The sequence below is a fragment of the Pteropus medius genome, unplaced genomic scaffold, assembly GCF_902729225.1.
Source record: "Pteropus medius unplaced genomic scaffold, Ma_sr-lr_union100, whole genome shotgun sequence".
Lineage (NCBI taxonomy): Eukaryota > Metazoa > Chordata > Mammalia > Chiroptera > Pteropodidae > Pteropus > Pteropus medius.
In genome coordinates this window covers 7,773,420-7,795,583 of record NW_024340848.1, presented here as the reverse complement: position 1 = coordinate 7,795,583, position 22,164 = coordinate 7,773,420, and the positions used below count along the sequence as shown (strand labels likewise).

Genomic DNA, 22,164 nt, shown 5'->3' with positions numbered 1-22,164 from the left:
TGCTTCAGTCCACTTCACCTGAGGTCTGCTGTGGTGTTCTGGGCAGAAGCCCCAACAGACTATAAGGTGGTAGTCTGTTTTCACTTCTGTAACAATCTTATAGAAAGGATAGGCTAGGCAAAGGCACCTGATTCCCATGCTTATTACTGTCATGTCCAACATGCTAGATTGTATATTTCATAGAAAAGCTAGAATTGCATAATAATGTAAATTCAGTCTCGATGGCTCCCCTCCCAGTTTCTGGTGATTTAAATGACTAAATTTACATGGCTCATTTCCACATGATTGATATGTTGTATCTGAAAATCCAGATTTATAAATAAGATATTTCTTTACAGGGACTTCCTCTCTGTTCTCCTGGCAGCCCTTATGCTTGTTGCAGGTATTTTTTTGTCTTCAGACTAAGGCCAGTTGCTCATATCATGCATATTGTTATTAAGAATTTGTAAATCTTGAGATTTCTTGGAAAGTTCTATATAGGCATTCTAGCCATCCTTTAGTTTTAGGATACGTAAAATATATAACTGAGAAGCTACTTTTGTTTGTCATTAGAAATTTGAGATAGGCAGCAGTGTCATCCCCTCTCCCACCCCCTTTGAGGACTTACCCAGAAATGTACAAATTATGGTATAAAAGGGAAAGTCTTCAAACAAAGCCAATTTACGTATTAGATTTTAACTGTATTGAAACTGAAGAACTATCCACTTTAACCCTAGCTGTCCGAGGACATGGGCAGGTGGGGAGGGTGGGATTTTAGCCATTTCTGCTTTTTGCGCTCCTGATTTTCAACTGGCATACAGGAGGAGCCCTTTTGTCACTTTAGTCACTGATTATATGTAAAGCAAAGTTGGAAAATAGACTTTTCCAAAAGACTAAAAATGAATCAAAAGCAAAAAAGTACTATTTTAACCATAAATATTTTTATTAAATGTGAAAATACACGGGCATAAAAATAGTACCCATATTTGTGACATGTCTGAGACCCATTTCAAATAATTTTCAGTTACTTTATTAAAACTAAATTGAGATGGATTAGGTTACTTAGTCTTGTCTCATTCAAAACAAACTGTAGTCTTATAGGAGTAACATCTTAACTTCTCAAACGTCTCTAGTTTTTATCTTCTCTGCTTTCCACAGCAGGTAAGAGGTTCAACCACAGATGAGTGCAACAAAACCTGTTACTATACACAAAGCCACGCAGTGGCTAATTTTACTCTTAAATCATTCAGCAAATGAGATCATCCATTAAAAAAATTATAACATTTGCCATTAAGAATAAACTCTGCTGCTAAAAGGAATGATCTGATTTAATTTAGAATAAGGATATTATTTGTTGACAAATTAGCATTTGCCTTCTTCCTTTATAAATATGGAAAAGTAAATTACATTCAGTAAAATTCCATGAATTTCTCTAGGTTATACCACTGATGTGTACTCAATGCAAACTTTTTGCAAGGCCTGTCACCAATGCCCTGTACCTTTTAGGAACATGGCTCTAACACAGACCTGACGGGAACCATTTTTAACTTAAGCATCTTAATGCATTTTTTTTCATGGTAAATCACATACAATTCTGACCAGTTTCATATCTTAAAAGGTGAAATCTTTCATTTTTATTTTTCACCATGAATAGAAATGGTGCCAATTTGAAATTGTAATTCTGCTAACTTTTTTTTCTACTCCGTTATCAGTAGTATTTTTCTCTGAAAAAACTTGAGGGTAGTTTTTACATTCCACTATCAGAGTCCCCCAAAATTATGATTCCATACTGATATTTAAAATAAACTTTTAATACTGACTATGACATTTTAAAATTAGTATTATGTTACATCCAATTCACATCAGTAAGGTATTGAAGATGTTTTCATTTATCCATGGTAAGAAAGCATAAACTTTCAATAATGGGCAATAAATTATTCTCTTTTTATAACTTTGTCACATGTATAGGCTGATATGTTTAATACTTGCTGCTGTGGAAAATATCCACAATGTATATAGACTAGCAATACTTCACTTCTGGAGCTCACCAAAAAGGAATGGAGGAGTTTAAGAAGGAAACATCCTACAGGTAAGGCAGAGTGCCCTTCTGATTTTACTTTTTCAGAAAGAGCCATAAAGGTTACCCAGCACGTGCTGTCTCCAAAAACAGACTAGAGAGTGGTAAGTGAAAGCAGCCCAAACAAGTCAAGTGCTTTCTTGGTCACCTGCTTTCCATTGCATCATGATCCCCATCTAGCCAGCAAGAGGAACAACTATCACTTTATACATGTTTTTTCACAGTCACTGTTAAGGAAACATGGTGTGACTTTTCCCATTCAGGTGGATACCAGAAGCCTGCTGATGCCCATCAAGACTGAAGGGTTGTTTTCTTCATCGATCAGCAAAACAGATTCCAGAGAATTTTCCTCAGAGGCATTGGCAGTTGGCATTATAGCTTTTACTCTACAGTGAAAACAGGCAAGAAACTGCACATTTCTGTTATAATGACTCAATTAAATCCATGGTAAGACTTTATGAACAAGAATTATGGTTATTACAAGTAGAGAAAAAATAATGCAAACAACTCTCTGGGCAGCAGGTTTGCAGGCAGTGAGGTAATGGGTGTCCAAGACATGTATCCATGTGGCCCAGCCTGCAATTCTTCTGATCCCATGGTGTTGGCAACTTAGGATCCTCTCCTCTGAATGGAAGGGCAAGTGATTTGATATTTCCTTTGTTCTGACTGTGTGTGAAAATTCTTAGTTTTGAAAGAAGGTAGAGGCCATTGCTAGATTTCAAAGAGGTCACAGTGACATAAGATTGGAAAAAATATTTCTGATAAAACTGATTAAATAAAATGAATTTCCCTTGGAGATTATTTTTGCACTGGCTTGAATTTTGAGACATTGAAACAAAATGAAAGCTGCAAGTTGTTCACTGGTTTTCAAAATGCATTGTTAAGTTTATTGGTAAGAAATAGATGCAAAAAGCACTTATGTGTTTTACCCAACTAAACTATGTGATTTTTGTCTGTTTAAAAAAAAAATATTTTCCACATAAGTTTCAGGATGGCTGTAGAAGAAAATGATTTGTGCTTGGCTGCTGTAGACATTACTAGTCAGGATACCTCCCACAACTAAAAATTAAAATGCTTGATTTCATAAAAACAATGTATTAGACCCATACTGCTTAAAATGCTGAGACAAAAACCTTTCTAGAATAAAGGTAATAATTCTTTAAAGTAATTATTAGATTTTAAATGCAGCATCAATAGTTTCATAAATATTTAATGTTCTTGATTAAAGTAACACCCATTTCTTAGGGAAAAAATTATCAAATATACAAAGATTGAATAGTTCATTTCTTAAAAGCTAAGAAGGTATCCCAAGAAGAGTTGCCATCTTGATAATACAGCCAGAGCCAACTAGATTTGTAAACCTGTATTTTTTTTATTGGCAGGAGGAAATCTAGAGGCGTCCTGGTCTAGTAATAGGGCAGGTCCACTGTTTAGCGCCCACCTTCAACAGGTTCCATGTGGAGTCACTATAGTCCAAGAGGGGCAGCCAGGAGGTAAGAGAAGCTGTGTCACTGTATTCATTAAAAGTGGGAAAGGGGCATTCTATTTACGTTGACTAAGCAACTTTACATTTCTAAGTCAATCCTGTCATTGGAAATACTTCAGTTAAAGTATTTCACTCTGCACTTCAGCAATATTTTAAATAATACCACTGCTGTATTACCTGACCTTAACTTAATTTGTTGTGTTTCATATTAAACAAAAAGGCCCAGAGGTTTTGCAATTCTATTTCAGTATTCTGTTGCAGGTACTGAACAATTTGGTAGCAGTTTCTCTATAAGATTGGCTCTGCCCCTCCTTCAGTGACAGCCATGTTCACGCTAGTAGGGAGATGGAAATGCAGCTGCCCCTGAAATTTAACAAATATTTGCAAGTGATTGGACTGACCAAAATCTAAGCGAAGCTGTCCCTAAGAACATACAGCTCCAGATGTTAATATTCTCATTAAGAATGCTGAAATACAAGCTGTTCTCGTGAAGATTATAGCTCCTTCCACACATAGGCACTGACATACTATGCAAGGCTGTGAAGAAAATTTCTGCATACTCCAGTACAGAAAAATACAAAATATGTGAGCACTGCCATGGGTGGGCCTGCTTCAGACCCCTTCTTCCAGACATTCACAAGAGATACATAAGCCGCTTTGTCAGAAACAGGACCATTCCTTACCTCCCTTCCCTCATCAGCCTCAAGTCTAAAATGGATACGAAGAGATTTTTCTTCTTAAAATAACTCTTTGGTCATGGACAAACAAAGATTTGAAATTTGTTTTTTCATTAGGATCCTGGAACAGGGTTTGTTTGTTTTTAATCTTTAAAAAATTAAGGAAGAAGAGAAAAAAAAAAAAAACAACAGCCGGTTTAATTGAAGTGGAATTTAAATCTAAAAGGTCCACCTGAGCTGAAGGGATTGAACCCTTGCCATGAGTTCCAGCTTCTGTGGAAAGGGTTGCCGCCACCTCCTTGTTGGTTCTCTGCATCCAGGGGATCTTCTCCGTCGTCAAACTTCTTCCTCATTTCTATAAAAGAAACCAGCCGACTCATGGATTGACTAAGGTGTGAGGTCAATACTTGAGAGGTAGGATCGGGGAACCAATTACCAAAACAGTTGTGCCTGATCTTCAAATCTCTCATTCCACCCAGATCAGAGGTTTGGTTTCACAAAAACAGACTAGGAAAACACCAGTCACATGGAAGAGGGCGAGCGCCAGGGTTGAAAATGGCTATCATTGAAATTCAGGCCCCCTAAATCCTCTCCTCACAAGAAGCTACCCAAGAAAATTCTTCTCTGGAAATAAGTAATAATTGCAGAGAAAGAGACCTCCAAAAGTCACACTTTTCTGATCAAACAGCCAGGTCACCATTCCAACCCCAGTAATGAAGTCAGCCAAGCACAACCTCATCAGCCCACCAAGCTTTCTGGCGCTTCACCATTAAACCTGAACGGAACTAAGGTCCCTCAGACCTGAGGGTAAGCAAGGTCACCTCCACTGCTGTGCCTGTTAGTCCTGAGGAAAACCCCTAACTAGAAGAGATGCAGAGATTGGGAGAAAGGAACATTACAGGTGGCAGAAGAGCAAGCTAATATCCTCAGAGATTAGAAAAAGGAACAGAGAACAAAAAAGAACTCTTAGTAATTAAACATGCAGTTCTTCCTCAATGCATGCTTTCGTGACTGTCAGCCCCAACTCCCCGCCTGATGTAGCTGCCACACCTGTGCACACTAGGAGGCCAGAACCAGCAAAGGAAGTTATGGACTCTTATTCAGCAAATGAAAGAACAGACAGTATGTATCTTACTGTATACTCATTAAGTACACTTCTGTCTCTCTTACTGGCTTATAAACTATTTGGGAACAAAGGATTGTTGAACTTCAATTCCACAGCATAAGTAGGTATTCAAGAAAGATTTGTCACATAGGCATAAAACTTGATTTCCTTCTATTTTTGTTGCATTTGTCTAGCTGAAATCATAGCTTCTGCTCCCAGGGACATGGGAAGCCACAAAAAGCAGTAAGTTTTAGCTTAACATTAAATTGCCCCTGGAAATGTCAAACTATTGCCAGTATTACCTAAATTCCTAGCTGTCTCATTCTTTCCAGGCCATTTTAGCATATGATAAATATAATGAACTTTAAGGCAAGGTTCCTGGGGAACACACACGGGGCAGGCAGCCCCTGGGCTAGATATATGCTCTTCTTCCACCACGACACACTCCAGCCTGATACCTCGTTTCCTAATCAAGCTCCTGTAAGTTTGGTATAAAAAATTCATCATTGATCTATGCAGTTGGAAGGAACCTAAGAGATCCCCGTCACTGTTGTGCTTTCACATCACAGGTGAAAAGAAGCCCATTTTTTCAAGCAGAGATAAGAGTCAAGCTCAGGCCTGTCAATTCCGTATTTGTTTCCTTTCAACTGTGCTGCAAACATGAGGGTCCCTGAGTCTTACGAGAATACACATAAAACTGGACTTCTGAAACTGCAAGGCTGGGACCAGCCCCAGGGCTGCCTGCTGTCCTCTCTGATGCTGCCATCTATGGCAGGCAAAGGAAGAGGGCTAAGTCGCCAGACACCAATTCAGCCATTTCAAGAGAACAGAACATGTTAAAGGCAAGTGATACCTGGATCAGAGAGGACTTCTTTAGCAGCTGCTATGTCAATGAATTTTTTCTCAGCTTTTTTCTTTTCTTCTTCATTCTGGAAGTTATCTGGGTGCCACTGCAGTGCTAATTTTCGGTATGCTTTAATGATTTCTTGCTTTTTGGCATTTCTGCGGGTTTTAAAAATTGATTATTAGTTAAGTACTCAACACATTGCCACAAAAACATGAGACAGTTAAAAATCCCACTGGCAAACTAGCAACCTGGTTTTCCTAATGGTGTCACAGGCTGAACGACATACAGCTCTGGATGATCATTAAAACTGGTCAGGCTTCCTAATTTACTTGCTCACTAAGATTAGAATCTTACTGGGAATAAATTAAAGTACTCCTGATCTTTACAATTTTCCCTTAAAAAAATTCACATAGACCCACCCATTTTTTAAACTTTCTGAATTTGTAAGCTACCATGATTTATTGGCATTAAAAGAGATACTTTGAAGCACACTTTCTATTTTGCTTGTACATTAACTTACTTAAAGAACAAACCAATGTTCTTTGTTCAGGGAAGATGTATCTTACATAAAAGTGCATGTTAAGTTAAATATCCCACAGTATCTACAAGTTGATTCTAAAAATACTACTTTATTTTTAGGCCTACAGTTCTTTCCCCAACCCCATCAAAAAAAATGCTCACTCCTACCCTCTTTAAGAAATCTAGCCTAAGGACCTATTCATGCTACAGTATATCTTCGTCACCAACTACTAATTCTCCATAGTTACATTACTAGTCTCTATCAAAGAAAGTTGTAACGTGTTCAGAACATCTTATAAAATTAAGACTGTTAAAGGTTTAATTTATGAACGAAATTTCATAGGGAAATGAATCCAAGAGGGAAAAAAAGAGCAATGATTAGCTTTAAAACAGTTGATTAAAAATAATGCAAATTTTAAATTCACCTTTTTACTCCCAAGATTTTATAGTAATCTCGTTTTTGTGACTGTTTCAGTAGTCTCTGTGCTTTCTCTAGACCTTCCCGAATCTGCTGATCGTTTTCATTGTGTTCCTGAGCAGTTTCATAATCCTGGATAGCTGTCAAAATGTTTAAGATTAATGCTGTTATAAGGAATCATAATTTGTAACCTTATTGCGCAAAATTGACACGTCACCATCCCCAACCCTTTTACTCTTTTGCCATTACTGCTAAGAGCCTAAGAAGTGATACCTTAGAAATAAGTGTTCACACACTTATAAAAGGCATGATTAAGGCTGAATGTAGTAGCTTATTACTGCCAGTCAATAAAATTCACTGCCCTTTGTTTCCACCCTCCTACAAGTCTGCCCCACGCCTTTGAGGTGTTATAATATCAGCACTTCATAGAGAGCACTCTTACCATCAGTAAGATTAAAGTGACTGTTACATAGGAAAACAAGACAATGGCAAAGAAAATCTGCATGGGCAGCCACAGGGTCTACAATGCGGAGGAATCAGGGGCTTAGAATGGCTCACCGTGCAGAAGCTGTACAATGTGGCTTACTCTCAATGTCGTCTTTCCTTCTGGAAGTCTGGCATTTTGGTATGAACAAGGCAGAAGGTGTGTACCTCCCACCCTCCAATAAGTACCCTGGTACACAACACTTCTCATGTGCTGAGGAATTAGCTTGTGCTGTGTGATTTCAAAGAGATGCTTGGAATCTTCCACCTGGTTTCCCATGAATTTTGCCCCATGAGTCTTTTCCTCTGTGGATCTTACTCTGTATCATTTCACTGGAATTAAATCTTAGCCCTGAGTACAACTATATGCTGAGTCCCGTGTGTCCTCCTACCAAATGTGGGAATGGTACTGGGAGCAGCAACATAAATTTTTCAGTGTTCTCCCTGGACAGATGTCTCAAATAACGGATTGTTGGGTTCAAATTCTAGTTTTTTTGGAACTGCGTTTCATTGTGGGAAAAGACCTCTCTCTGGATAACATGCCTGAGCATTCATCTTGGCCAAAGCTAATCCTAGAAGGGGTTTAGGAAGATACTCTGGGCAGGTTAAAATGAGAAAGATATTAGAATAAAGTCCACAAATGTAGTTACCCTGCACTACATAGAAAAATGAACCAACACTTTCTTTGGCCCATGGCGGGGGGGGGCGGGGGAGGAGGAATGCTTTAAAAGCTTTAATCCTAATTCCTGCCTCAGTGCATTAATATTAATACTTAATATGAAACATTAAATACTACTGTGACATCATAAAATAACATTCCAATTTAGTACGCAAACCATCATAAATAGTTGAGGTTTAGCTTTGCAATTAATACCCAAAACACAACCTAGTAAGGAAATGTACTTTGAAGGAATTTAATACAAGAGAAAAAAATTTGCAATATCTGTAACTTTGCTACTTATGCAAACTCTACATTTAAAACATGTTTTAAATGTTCGGAGTATCTCCCACAAAGCAGTCTTCAATATCCCATCTTTTATTAAAACTTAAGGTAATTTCCTAAAATAGGAAAAATATAAAATTATAGGTCATTTCAAAAAGTCACATGATTACAGATAGGTAACTTCAGAAACTTAATATGGATGATGTAAGACTTCCCATGGACAAAAATTAAATACATGAGATTCTACTCTTCAAGGGGGAATCTTCAGGAAAAAAGTGACACGCAATTATGTTTATCCCATACTGAGCAGCTATGAAAGCAGTATAAGCTAGAAGTAGGCCCTGAATGAACAGTATATTATGTATTAGCCAATTCATTTTCTAACCTCTGAATCTGAAAAATCTCCTTCCCCAGTTTTTTCTTCTATATCCCCTTCACTCAATTCTTAAGGAGCAGTGCATTCAACCAGGTCAAGATGGCAGACAGTAAGCACAGGAATTTGCCTGCCCTCCAACCATCCCACCAAAATGACAAAAACAAAACAGCAGACCAGAAATTCTGATAAACTTCTCAAAATAAAACACAGATAGGATCATACTAATAACGAATAAACCTAAGTGGAAAGGGCCACAATCCAAATACATGTTGAAAGAGTCCCTAGCAGATTTGGAAGCCGTTCTGACCAAGGATCCTCAGTTTAGCGAGCAAGAGTAGCTTTAAGGCACCCATCAGGACAGTTCGTGAGATGACTAAAGAATGGCTGGGTAGGCTCTCTCCTTGTATGTGGAGCAGCTACAGCATCAACCCCACTGAACCAGCCCAAGAACCAGCTTCTAAGCAGAATAGAAAATGTGCATCTTGAGGACTCCTGATATAGCTGGTGGGACCAGGAAGAGATGCAGAACTGAGCCCACGGAAACTTAAGACCTCTACAACGGACTTGGAACAAAGGAAAAGCAGTTCCATCCAGCATTTAAATATACCAGAGGACACCACTCGAGAAGTAAAATGAGTAAAGCCCTGCTCATTCTCACAAATGGGCAAGATGGCAAGCACTTTAAGGTAAGTCTTCCTGTGAACAGGTCCTACTCAAAAGTCAGCAGTGAGCTCCCCAAAAAGAAGTATTTGAAAAACAAATATGCACAGTTGCAAATGACCCCCCACTCTCATTCTACCAATCCATTAGCAAATCCCAAATCAGCTTCCCTTCAACAGAATTTAACTACTCACAATTTCCAGTTACCACTGTCATGCAGTCCTTCGTTAATTCACCTGAATAGCTATGATAGCTTCATAACAGCTCTTCCAGCTTCCACCCTTATTCCCCTAAAAGTCTATCCTTAATACAGGGACCTTTTAAAGAGTACATCAGACCTCCAAAATAAACATGCCCATGGAACACCAACTTTCTCATCCTGGATATCACACAAAGCAAGGTAAATGGGGGAGCTCCATTTACAGCAAAACAATTCAAATAAACTGTATAGGGTTGCTAAAATTAGTTAGTATCAGCCATGAATCCAAAATGAGAGGGGGAGGCAAACAGGCCCAGTGGCAAGAGATCACAAAATGCCAGCAAAATGTATTTTATATGAATATGGGCTCACCCTGAAGTGACAACCTGTATTCTTTGCATATTACAAGATCCACGAAATCTAGAGCAGGCGTAGTGGAGATAAAGCAGAGGCCTTACTAGTGAGAAGACAGGAAAAGAGGAGACTACAATGAGAGAATAACATAGCCCTGGGCAGCGCATCTCAGGAAACTCGGCAACCATGTGCTCTCTGAAGGTGAGGGGCTCACCCTGAAGTGCAAAAGATATACCCCTTTGATGTAGCAAAGGAAGTGGGCAGAGGGGCAGCAGGGCTGGCAGCAGACGATCTCCTGGACACGGTTTGGTTCAGAGAAGCAGAGAGGGCAGGGATATACAGAAAGGCCATTTTAGCAGGAAGCAGAATGTCTGTGGAAACAGTGAAGCAGAGAGTATGGCAAGTGTTAAGTATAAAAGGCCGCCCTGTCCCCAGCACCCCCTTACACACATACCCCCAAAGGACTTTCCCACAGATAGCTAGGACAGGGTAGTTCAAGACATTCTGTGATGAGTAACATTTTTTAATGGCACAGCATCAATTCAAAGATATTAAAATTTAAATTAAAACAGGAAAAGACCACCAAAACTTACCTGATGAACATGCCTCAGAACAGCCAAAGCATACATGAAAATTCTAAGCAAACATTGTGGCATGAATTTTTAAAACTTAATTCAATCACCTCTATTAAGGGCTATCACAAAGCAGAATAAGAACTCAGCAAAGAGATAAGGTGAGGAGATAAAAATATGAATAGTCAAAATTCAAGAAAAATAAGAATAAAAACTATCACAAGTGAAAATGAAAAGGAGCACGAGGGAGAAGAAGCATATGGGGGGGAAAATAGGAACCCCCGAAAAATGAAGTGGAAATAGCTTAAAAAGACTAGAAAATTGTAGCTATAGATGACAAGCAAAGAGAATACAACCTATACATAATTGAATTTTGGAAGCAGAAAACCAAATCAATAGAACAGAACAAAACAACTCAGGTTAAATTTAAGAAAACTTTCCTAAAATAAAAGAAATCTACATATTCAAAGGGCACACTAGGTACCAGGGCAAACTGGATGAGAATGGTTAACATTAAGATATATCCTAGTATAAGCACACTTGAAAGAAAAGGGCTCTTTTGGCTAGACCAAAAACAAAAACAACGTGACCCTAGATTTTCCATAGCAATATTCATTGCCCAAAAAGTAACTACAAGATATATAAAAAATTTGTGAACAAAGGATTTTATTATCTACCCAAGCCTTCCTTCCAATATGAAAGGTACAAACATCTTTGAATATAGAAGTCAGGAAAAAATTTTCCCAGGAGCCCCTCTAGGAAACTACTCTTGGATGAATTCACCAAGAGAATGCTAGAGAGACCACAGCCAAAGGAGGGATGGCACATGTTGAATATATTTAATATAGAACGAAGACTAAAAACAGGGAATTATAGTGATAGAGTAAAATGTTTGCCTTCACAAGGCAAAAGGAATAGAGCTAACAAAAATGGGAGAAGAAAGAGGAAAGAAGATGAGAACATGAGCTCATTAATTCCCACCAATTACAGCTGAAGCAATCAGAAAACATCACCCAGTGGTAAGTCAAAGGCAAATACTTGAGAGAAATTTATTAACACGTTATTAAGTGGTAGAGGAAAGGAGAGAAAAAATATGCTAATATTGTTCCTCACTATAGCAAACTAATAGATATTGCCCAAAGGAAGAGGCCTAAGTTAACAAAACTATAAAAATAACCAAGAAAAATACAAACCTTCCTATCAGGATAGTACACAAAATAATACAGCTAAATAGCAAATATTCTCAGCAAAATGTCAGAATTCAGACCAAACATCTGTAACATCAATAAATGTAAATGTGTTTAACTCACCTATTTAAAAGAATTTCACAGGGGATCACAAATCAAAACCCAACCCTATGCAAGAGGCATACCTGAAACCAAGTGATTCCAAAAAGCTGAAAATATGGTCAAAGGTTCACCAGGCAAATGCAAATAAAATGTGATTCACAGTCTTCACATCAGAAAATAGAAGTTAGGTCAAAAACATTAAACAGCAAAAAAAATGGGGAGGGGGATTTATTATGTTCAAGGCTAGAAATCAAAAAACAGTATCTGTGCATCAAATAAAGCAGCAACATTTATAAAGCAGAAATTATAAGAGATATTAGGAGAGACTTATAGACACTAGTGGAGGGAGACTTTTAGCTCTGTTCATAACAGACAAATGGACAAAAAAAAAAACAAGAAAAGACCATAGTGTAAGACAAATTTGATTGATATGCCAAACTTTCCCAGAAACGAGTGTTCAATACTTTCAAATCCCTATGACTCATGAAGTCGGCCATGTTAGGTTATTAAATAAATAAATTCCAAAAAATGGAAGTACTAAGATTATCTGATCACAATGTTGTTTAACACTAGAAATTCAAATAAATCAAAAATTAAGTTTCCCAACACCTAAAAAATTTTAAACTCTCCAAAAACAAATATAAAAATTGCAAAATATCTAGAAAGTAATGAAAACACTACCTTTCAGAACCCATAAGACACAGCTCAAGCAGTGCTAACAGGATAATTCATAGCCGTAGTGGTTCAATAAAAATTAAAGGAGAAAAATGATAAGTAATCATATGAGTCAAAGGGGCGGGGGACTGAAGGTGAACTGTAGGACAGAAAGAAAAATTAATGAAACAAAGAATAGACTGATAAGTCAAAAAGCTCATTTCTTGGCAAAAATCAGCATCTCTAACCTAATCAAGAAAAGGAAGCCAGCTCAAATCCAAAAAAATAATGAGACTACTCTGCTAAACTCAGACTGAGCCAGAAGAGACAGAAAATCCAAACAGAACAACTGGCATAGAGAAAGTTGTCAAAAAGCTATCTGCTAATAAAGCAGCAGGCTTTCCACGGAGATCCCACAACACTTGACCAAGTAATTATTTAAAAAAAAAAAAAAAACAACTAATTAATAGTTTGCTATATATAAAAAAATAGTTAATCATTTTTTCCTCAGAATTTTTTGAGAATACTTAATACTCCCTCCTTCTGGAATTGATAGGAGGAAGAGGAAAGGAGAACGTAACAGTCATAAATGTGTAGGCTGCTAATAGAGCTTCCAAATACCTAAGGGAAAACGGGACATTATTAAAGGGAAAGATAGGAGAGTTTGCAGTTTCCACTACAGGCAATTAAAGATTTTAACAACTCTCTCAGCAACTGATGGCAAAACTAACAGAAAACATTACACCCGACAATTGCAGAATACACATTTTCAAGTACACACAGGACATTCAGCAAGATGGATACCATGCTGGACTACAAAACAAGTCTACACAAATTTAAAAGAAAACAATTCTAAATAAATGTAGAAGAAAGGAAATCATAGAATATGTTCTCTGACCACAATAGATTTAAATTAGAAATCAATAATCAGGTATCCACGAAACAACCAAATATTTGAAAATTAAACAAGATATATCTAAATAATCCATACATCAAAGAAAAAGTCTTTGATGGGAAATTAGAATGCATTTCAAACCAAATGATAAATGGAAATAAAATGTGAGAAGTACAGCTTTAAATGCTTATATTAAAGATAAAAAGCAGCCTAAAATCGATATTTCAACCTTAAGCTGGAAAAGCACAAAAGTAAACCCAAAGTAAATCAGAGCAAGGAAGTAAAGAGAAGAAATCATTAAAAAAGAAAAATCATAGAAAACAATTACATTCATAAATAGGTTCTTTCAGAAGACCAACAAATTTGACCGAACTCTAGTGACATTGGTCAAGAGATAAAAAAAGAAAATACAGATTTTACACTATTAAAAAGAGGAATAATCAATCACCTCAGAACATAGACATTAAGAGAATTAGGTATTATGAATTTCATGCCAACAAATTTAGCAATGTAAATGAACTGAACAAATTCCTTGAAAGCCACAACTTAGAAAAACGTAAAATGAAACAAAAAATACGAATAGCCCTATACTGATTAAAGAAACTGAAATCATCAAAAATCTTCCAAAATTCCATGTATAACCTTAGACTCCCCCAAAACTTAACAACTAATCTATGGCTGACTGGGAGACTTAACGATAATACGAACAGTATACTGACATATTTTATACATTATGTACTATATACTGTATTCTTACAATAAACTATAGAGAAAGGAAAATGTTAAAGTCATACAGTAGCTACTGAAAATATCCACATATAAGTGGACCCACACAGTTCATACCTGTGTTATTCCATGGTCAACTATACATGGTTCAATTGAAATGATGATCTAGAATTGGCAAAACTAATTTTATGATGGAAAAAATGAGAACAATGGCGGCTTGTGGGTGGTGGGATGGGGACTGACTGTTAAGGGACAAAAGAGTAATGTAACATTCTATACCTTATAGGAGTCTGGGTTTGACAAAGACTTTTTGACCAAAATTTTAGTCAGGTTCCTCTGAGTTCTCTATCGTACTAAGGGCCAACCTTGGGCTTCTCTCTGTCCTGGTGGAATCCAACAAGAATCCTACCAAGTCCATTTACCTAAAATCCCCCACCTTTGGTAACTGACCAAATTTGAACTTCATATCAGATGATCAAATTCTTCATCCCTGGCCCTGGCCTGCCTCAAGCAAGAATTCTATTGAGCCCATCTAGCAAGAATCACCTTTGCACTGATGTTTCTTCTTAGTAATTTTCCATTCACTCACCTCTACCCTGCTCCTTGGTTGTAATTCCCCACTTGTCCTTGTTGGAGTCAGAGTTGAGGCCAATCTCTCACTGCACCTTGAATAAAATCTTCCCTAAGATCTTTAACAAGTGTCATGAGCAATTTTTCTCTTTAACAGGCTGCTTAGGTGTTAGAACTCAGAACTGGTATGCTCAAGATTTGTGCATTTCGTTGCATCTAAAATTACCTGCCCCCCCTTCAAAAAATGAAAAACAAGGAAGACAAGTAAATTTTAGTTAATAATATACCAGTTGAAGTATTTGGGGGAAAGTAAACCAAAGTCTACAAGTTTTTTTGAAAGGTATCTTAAAAAGATGAACTGATGGATAGATGGAAGGACAGACAGATAAATGTGATAAAACAGTAAGATATTTTAGAATCTAGATGGTGAGGACATGAGAGTTCGCTGTAAAATTCTTTTCATCTCTCTATATTTGAAATTTGTCATAAAATATTGAGAAAAATTCTTACCTCCTATGAAGCTGTCCTAAAATAGACGATGACAATAAAGTCTTCTACCACTGTTTTACACATATTCACCTTAGACAATGAAGGGAAAATTTTACCCCAAAACATCTAGAACCTCATTATCATCACAGAAATGTAAGAGAACTGTGAGCTATTTCTGACATAGAAGAGGACTGAACAATTTAAAGTCAAACTCCCATCAATGTAACTGCTTCTTACAGTAGACTACATTTTAACACTGGACTCTGAGGGCAAGCCTAACCATTGTATTTTAAGCTGATTTAAATAGTTTACTGTTTACTGAGATAAACTGTTTAATTCTACATAGGGACATAATGTGGCCTGCACGCTAACTGATTTTGATACATCAGTGTGCTCTCTACATGTGTTTTGTTGGAATTTTTATAGTGGAAAACAGATACTAGTGCTAAAGTACAAAGAGTTCCAGTTCCCATCAGATTATAAAATTTTAAATCTTGTGGTACAATTTCTCTATCAACAGTTAAGAACTATCACCAACTGTATTCAAAGCACTGGAGTAGACAGACACAAATATAGGCCTTGTTCCATGTACTTAGACTGTTTCTACTTAAAATAGTAAGAAATTTGGAGGGGTTTTTTTTTTTTCCTCCCTTTTAAAGAAGCTACTGCACTATCTGAGTTATACTTGTTTGTCATAGGTAATCACATTCTTATCAACTGGCAAGTAAAAAGCCAAAGCAAAACCATCTATAACCTACTTCCTTCTATCTAAACTTACCCTCTGTCCTACTCAAGTGTATCTGTCACCTCTGGGAAAGGCAAAGGACCCTTTCATTCTCCTGCCTCTGGGCTTCTGTTCCAGTTACATCTTCTCCCACACCTGGACTTTCTTACCCTATCTTTTTTCCTTAATACTTTTTCTAACACGTTAAACTTTTGATCATTTGGAAATTAGCCTTATAACATATCTTTTTCTAAATAATACTGACTGCTTAACTACTGTGAATGTTTTCTGTTTCCCCCTCTACATATTAAGCTCATGGATTTCTTGGTATTTCCTACAGGAAGTCACAGGGTTAGCACTATAGGGGATACAATGTTTTACCGATATGTTATAGGCAGAGGTGCTCAGCCACACAGAGCAGGTAGCTATGTAGTCTTCCCTGTAACTGCACTTTTCAAAAGAAAAGAGGGGCTACGTCTAGTGTGTGAATAAAAATGCAGGCTGGATTTACAGTTCATGAGGTTTATAGCCAAAGGGTTAAGCAATCCCCATAGATATACTGGTTGTCTTTGCAAAGGACTAGCTATTTTCTATTCTGTTTCCAACTCCTTAGATGAAGCTAAGGTAGATGCACCTAGTTCAAGATTTGGATGGTTCAGAAATATCTGCTTTATAGATTCTATATCCATAGTTACGACCGATGTGTAAAAATACCAATATATAAGTTATAAAGCCAGCTTTAGGTGTGATCCTAAATATAGCTAGCATCTTCCAACACAGACTCATCTTTTCCCTCTCTCCCCCGATATTAGGAGCCAGTGACCCCTGGACAACGACTCTGAAAAAAGGAGCAGCCATGAGAAATCGCACCTACCCAGAAGGGATGGTCTCCTCCTGCTTTGGGCATGAGCCCTGAAGCCCCAGGCCTGCCTGCCCTGCATGCTGTCAGGCACTTACCCGAAATTCTACTAATCTGAGATTCCTGTGGGTTAAAAATTCTTATAAAAAAGTAGAAATCACTCCATGTTTTATATAAATATCTTAAATTGGCCACTCTCCCGAAAATGCAGCTGTGTTGGGAGGCATAAGAGTACTAAAGCAAGGAGGTGGTATGTATTTTGAACATAATACTTTCGTGGAATGGGAGAAGCCTAAATAGTGTCACTAGATAGAGGGCACAAGGATCTGTGTATAGGATGACAACATAGGATGTCAAAGATGAACTACTTCACAGTTTTGCCTAGGCCAGCCTTTCATACAGAAAAAGCACTACTTGGCTCCTGTTCTCAGAATTCTGGATATTGCTAGTAATACTAAAATATCAGCTCTGTCAAATGGAGTTAATGCAGCAGTCACAGGTTAGACCTAGAAGCTATTCGTCCCAAACAATATTGTTTGTATAGAAAAGTCAATACAAGTTCCAAACAACTAACCTGAAAATGAGTATAATGGAAGTCATTTACTTTAAAGGGCACTAGGAGCACTATACTAAGCATTTTCTGAGCATCATCTTATTTGTCACAACAATTCTATGACATATGTACTATTCTTATTCCTTTTTCACAAAGAAAGTAAAACATAACAGGCTAATTTACTCGACTGAGACCACACAGCAAAAATAATTGGCAAACTCCAAAGAAGATACACAAATAGCTAATAAGCACATGAAAAGATGCTCATCATCACTAATCGTGAGTGAAATGCAAATCAAAATGACAATGAGATATCACTTCACACTCATTAAGATGGCTACTACAAAAAAAATAATAATGAGTATTGACGAAGATGATACTGAAACCCTTGCAACACACTGATGATGAGAATGTAAAATGGTGCAACGATTATAGAAAACAGTATGGTGGTTTCTCAAAAAATAAAAAATTGAATCACCATATGATCCAGCAGTCCCACTTATGGGTTTATATCCAGAAGAATGGAAAAAAGGGTCTTGAAGAGGTATTGGTACACTCATGTCATAGCGGCATTATTCATAATAGACAAAAAGTGGAAGCATGTCCAGCAACAGATGAACTGATATATACAAAATACAGTATATACAAACAATGGAATAGTATTCAGCCTTAAAAAGGAAGGAAATTCTCACATGTGCTACAACATGGATGAACCGTGAGGACATTATGCTAAGTGAAATAAGCCAGTCATAAAAAGGCAAATTCTGTATGACTCCACTTATATGAAGCAACTAGTCAAATTCATAGAGATCGAAAGCAGAATGGTGGTTGCTAGGGGCTGGGGGATGGGTGGTAAAATGGGAATGGGGAGTTGTTAAATGGGTAGAGTTTAATTAGTGCAGAATTCAGTTATGCAAGATGAACCGAGTTCTGGAGAGTGGTTGCAGACAATGTGAATGTATATAGCACTACTGAACTGCACCCTTAAAATCATTAATATGGTAAATTTTATGTTATGTATTTTACCACAATTAAAAATAAAAAACAAAAATGGCACAGCCAGACTCAAACTCAAGACATTCTAAATTCAACATTCTTTACACTTTGACCTTAATGTTTAACTACATTCATTCACTCGGCAAATATATGACTGCTATGCATCAAGCATAAAAGGACCAGAGATGCATCAGTTAATGAAATAGACACAAGTCCTCACAAAGCTTAAGTTTTAGCCAATATAACTGCTTATCTCATAAGAACACTTGTCTCACCCAGTATTCAAAGAAACTCTGCCAACTGTACAGTATTGTGTCAAGTTTGCTCCTCAAAAGCTATTAAAAGAATTATTCATAGAGATCTGAAAAGCCACCTTCATTTTTCATGGTCTCGGAGGCAGACTCAAACAAGGATCTTACTTTACTCACTTTCTATGAGTGGAATCCTGATAATTATCTTTCCTGATAATTCTTAAGCCCCAAATTAATAAATCTCTATGTTCCAATATTCACTAATCTAATTTTTATTTATTATATACCATCATTTTAAATTGCTTATTTTAAAAAAAGGTAAAACCACAAAAAAGAATATGGAAAATCTTCATATTTTAACTCATATTTTAACTAACAGGATTTCATATTTTAACTAACAGGATTTCAACATATTATTAGCCTAGTTAAGTACGATTATTACTCATTTATATCATGTACTAAACCTCTGATTCAAATCCTAACAAGTCAAATAATACCATTCTGTTTCAACTCTACAGGCTTCTTGCCCCCATTCCCTCCAATTTAGAGACTGAGCAATCCATTCTCTCCAGAAGGTTGCTTAATTTCCATACTGTGACTCAAACATCCATTTTACTCTTGTAAAACCATAATTTAGAAAGATTCCCCAGTGTATAAGCACCCGCCCCCACCCCCACAAAAAAAAAGACAAACTCTTATTTAAAAAAAATTTTTAAAAGAAAAAACAGACTTTAAAGACATATATTAAATTAGTATTAAGCATCTTTTTCTGCAAGAATTAAACTGTCAGGTTTCCCTAAAAAAAAAAAAAAGTCAATTTGACATTCAAATTACAAAGGCATCTTTCCAGTTATATTTAGAAATCTACACAATTTAACCTTTTTTTAACAGCTAAGTTTTTTATATTCTGCAGCTTCTCTAATTTCACAATTAGAGCTGAGGGTTTATATACGGATGACAAAAGTACCTTTGATGAAGAGATCCAAAAGCTAATGAATGCAAATCCTAGAATACAGCCATCTCACTGAATAGACACAGTAACTCAAAAGTAAAAAGAACAAATACACAAACGGGCTCCTCCATGTAGATTACCTGCCTTATTGAAGCATTATGAATATTAAAACTTATACTCATTACATACATGTCAAGCCTCAATCAGACCTCAAGGACTATACTATAAAAATGTCCCACAAATAGTAGTAATCAGTGCTGCCATCACTCCCAGGAAACCACTTAGGAGCAAGATTCTTTTCTAACGTGGAGAGTAGGAAAAAGTGATCAGTTTGCCTTTAAAAAAAAAAAAAGTATCACAAACCTTTCTTAATTATAAATGTAGTTATCTCCTTCTTTGAATAGGTTTTATCATTGTTGCAGATGCATACTTATTACACTTAAAATTTTATCCATGATTACCACTTATCTTTTCTAACTTGTCTACAATAAAGTCTGAAATTTTTATTTTATATTCCACTGAACTGGTTTCAACAGCACAACCTTTTCTTCATATGGTATACCTTTCAAGTTCTACTAAGGAAGAATAATTGTGAAGTTCTCTGCCATTTTTCTAAAATTGTCAACGTTTCCTGGTACTCTGGTCAACTTGTTCTAAATGAAAGAATGTTAAGCATGTGCTAATTTTCATATACATCAACTTTTAGATATTGCAAATAAATTCCTTATAGATTTACCTTCATCATACATTTCTTCTATTAAATAGGCCTCTGCTCGATCTTTCAGAGCATTCACATTTTCAGGTTCCATCTGTAAAACTTCAGAACACACTCGAATAGCTTCAACAGGCTTCTCATCCTAAAAGTAAATGTGTGAAAAGGATTTATATTTGCTATTTCACATGTTAAGGTTTTAGATTTCTGGGAATGAGTCAACTGTTACCTTAGAGAAGCAGTGGCAAATCCTTTCTTTTGAACGAATTATATATTCAGAAACACTTGGTTCTGTTTTCATGACAGATTCATATTTGCTGGTCGCATCTGTGTATCTATTAAATGAGTGAATCATGATGAGTCACAATGAAATTCTATTTCCACAGTCAGAGAGAAGGACCTACTACTTTTCACTCTTTGTTGCTTAATTCACCAGAATGAGCACATGCCTTCAAACAGTGCTTCTGCCTTATTAATCTACAGCAGGTACTATCTGCTATTAAGAGTTAGATAAAACACATGACCACAGATAATGTATATGGAGAAATCAAGGCATACCTGTGAGTACCAATCAAACCAAGTGATGAATGTCTTCACAGGAAAATGCTCGTGATTTTGAAACTGAGAAAAACACCTTGTTATAGTCTGTCTTACCTGGAGTACTTTCAGTAAAACAGAAATAAGGTTTTATTTCTTGGTCAGTATACACTTGGAGCCCATTATATACATGCTATTACACATACTGAGTGTTAATATTCACAACTAAGTACAATGTACTTCCTTGCAGAAGGAACCTGCTTAAATTCCTAACTTTACTAGCTTTCTAAGAATAATAAAAGCTATTTCAACATTTTATGAACTGGTGAAAAGTACTAGTCATGTTATACAACAGATTACTTTCCTCAGTAATGGCAAACTAAAAGATATATGCCATTGTGGCACAGTACTGCAATCTTCACTTTTAAATGCTGATGTATTAAAACACAGCTTTAAATATAACATTTAAAACAGAAGTTAGCTATCACTGCCATTGTTCTAAAGTTTTCCATAACGGTAAACAACTGTAGGAAACTGCGCAGAGCATGTGAGACCTTGCTTTACTTCTTACAACTACACATTGAACTATAATTAGGACGAAATAAAAAGTTCAATTAGAAAATACTATACTTCGCTTTAAGAAAAAAAAGCTAGCTTCTGGGAAGGTGAAATAAATGTACTTTTCCCAGTTCTTTTAACTAGGTGCAATTAAATAACCGAGGCATTAGATATTTTTAAAACACGAAAAGACTCAGAAGGGAGAGAGAAGAAGGTAGACCAGCTAGGAACCTGGGGAAAAACCGTGTGGTAAGTTCCCTCGGTTTCTTTTTTGCTTCATATACCCCAGACTTAGAGCTGAGGAAGCCAGGAATGCAGAAATGGGTACAAAAACCTGCTCTCCCATGCCAAAACACCGGGAAAGAGCAGCCTAACAGACAGAAAACTTTTCAATAATAAAAGGTCTACTCCAGCCAAACACCACAAAGAAAATTATGGCCCTGCTCCCACCAATGCCAGCAGGTCATATGGAAAACCCAGACTTCTTCCTTGGTGAGGCTGTAACAAGGTGTTGCTATACCCTCTACGAAGGTGGTATTAGAGAAAGCCAAGTAGGGAGCCCGGACTTTAATCCATGGCTGGAAATGAGTCCCCAAAACTTTATCACCTGCACCAAGCAGTAGCAAGAAGCCCCCACACCTCAACGATCAACGAAGGCTGAGTGGAAAACTTCTACCTCCACCTCACAGTAACAAGGTAGTAGC

The 22,164-nt window shown here is 36.8% G+C and overlaps 1 protein-coding gene across 3 annotated transcripts in view; it reads right to left on the bottom strand.

Moving 5' to 3' along the window:
• The window catches only part of DNAJC3 (DnaJ heat shock protein family (Hsp40) member C3), an 88,320-nt gene that overhangs the window by 19,571 nt on the left and 46,585 nt on the right, over window positions 1-22,164 (bottom strand). The window contains exons 8-13 of one of the 3 annotated variants that reach the window (XM_039837949.1): window positions 20,595-20,700; window positions 20,390-20,510; window positions 7,116-7,248; window positions 6,178-6,326; window positions 4,452-4,574; window positions 899-2,442 (exon numbers count right to left, since the gene is read on the bottom strand). In XM_039837949.1, coding sequence (XP_039693883.1) covers window positions 2,438-2,442; window positions 4,452-4,574; window positions 6,178-6,326; window positions 7,116-7,248; window positions 20,390-20,510; window positions 20,595-20,700 — 637 coding nt within the window. In that variant the 3' untranslated portion in view covers window positions 899-2,437. Of the gene's footprint in view, window positions 1-898; window positions 4,575-6,177; window positions 6,327-7,115; window positions 7,249-20,389; window positions 20,511-20,594; window positions 20,701-22,164 lie in introns of those variants that run through there. The other 2 variants (XM_039837938.1, XM_039837948.1) reach the window with 2 other exon arrangements.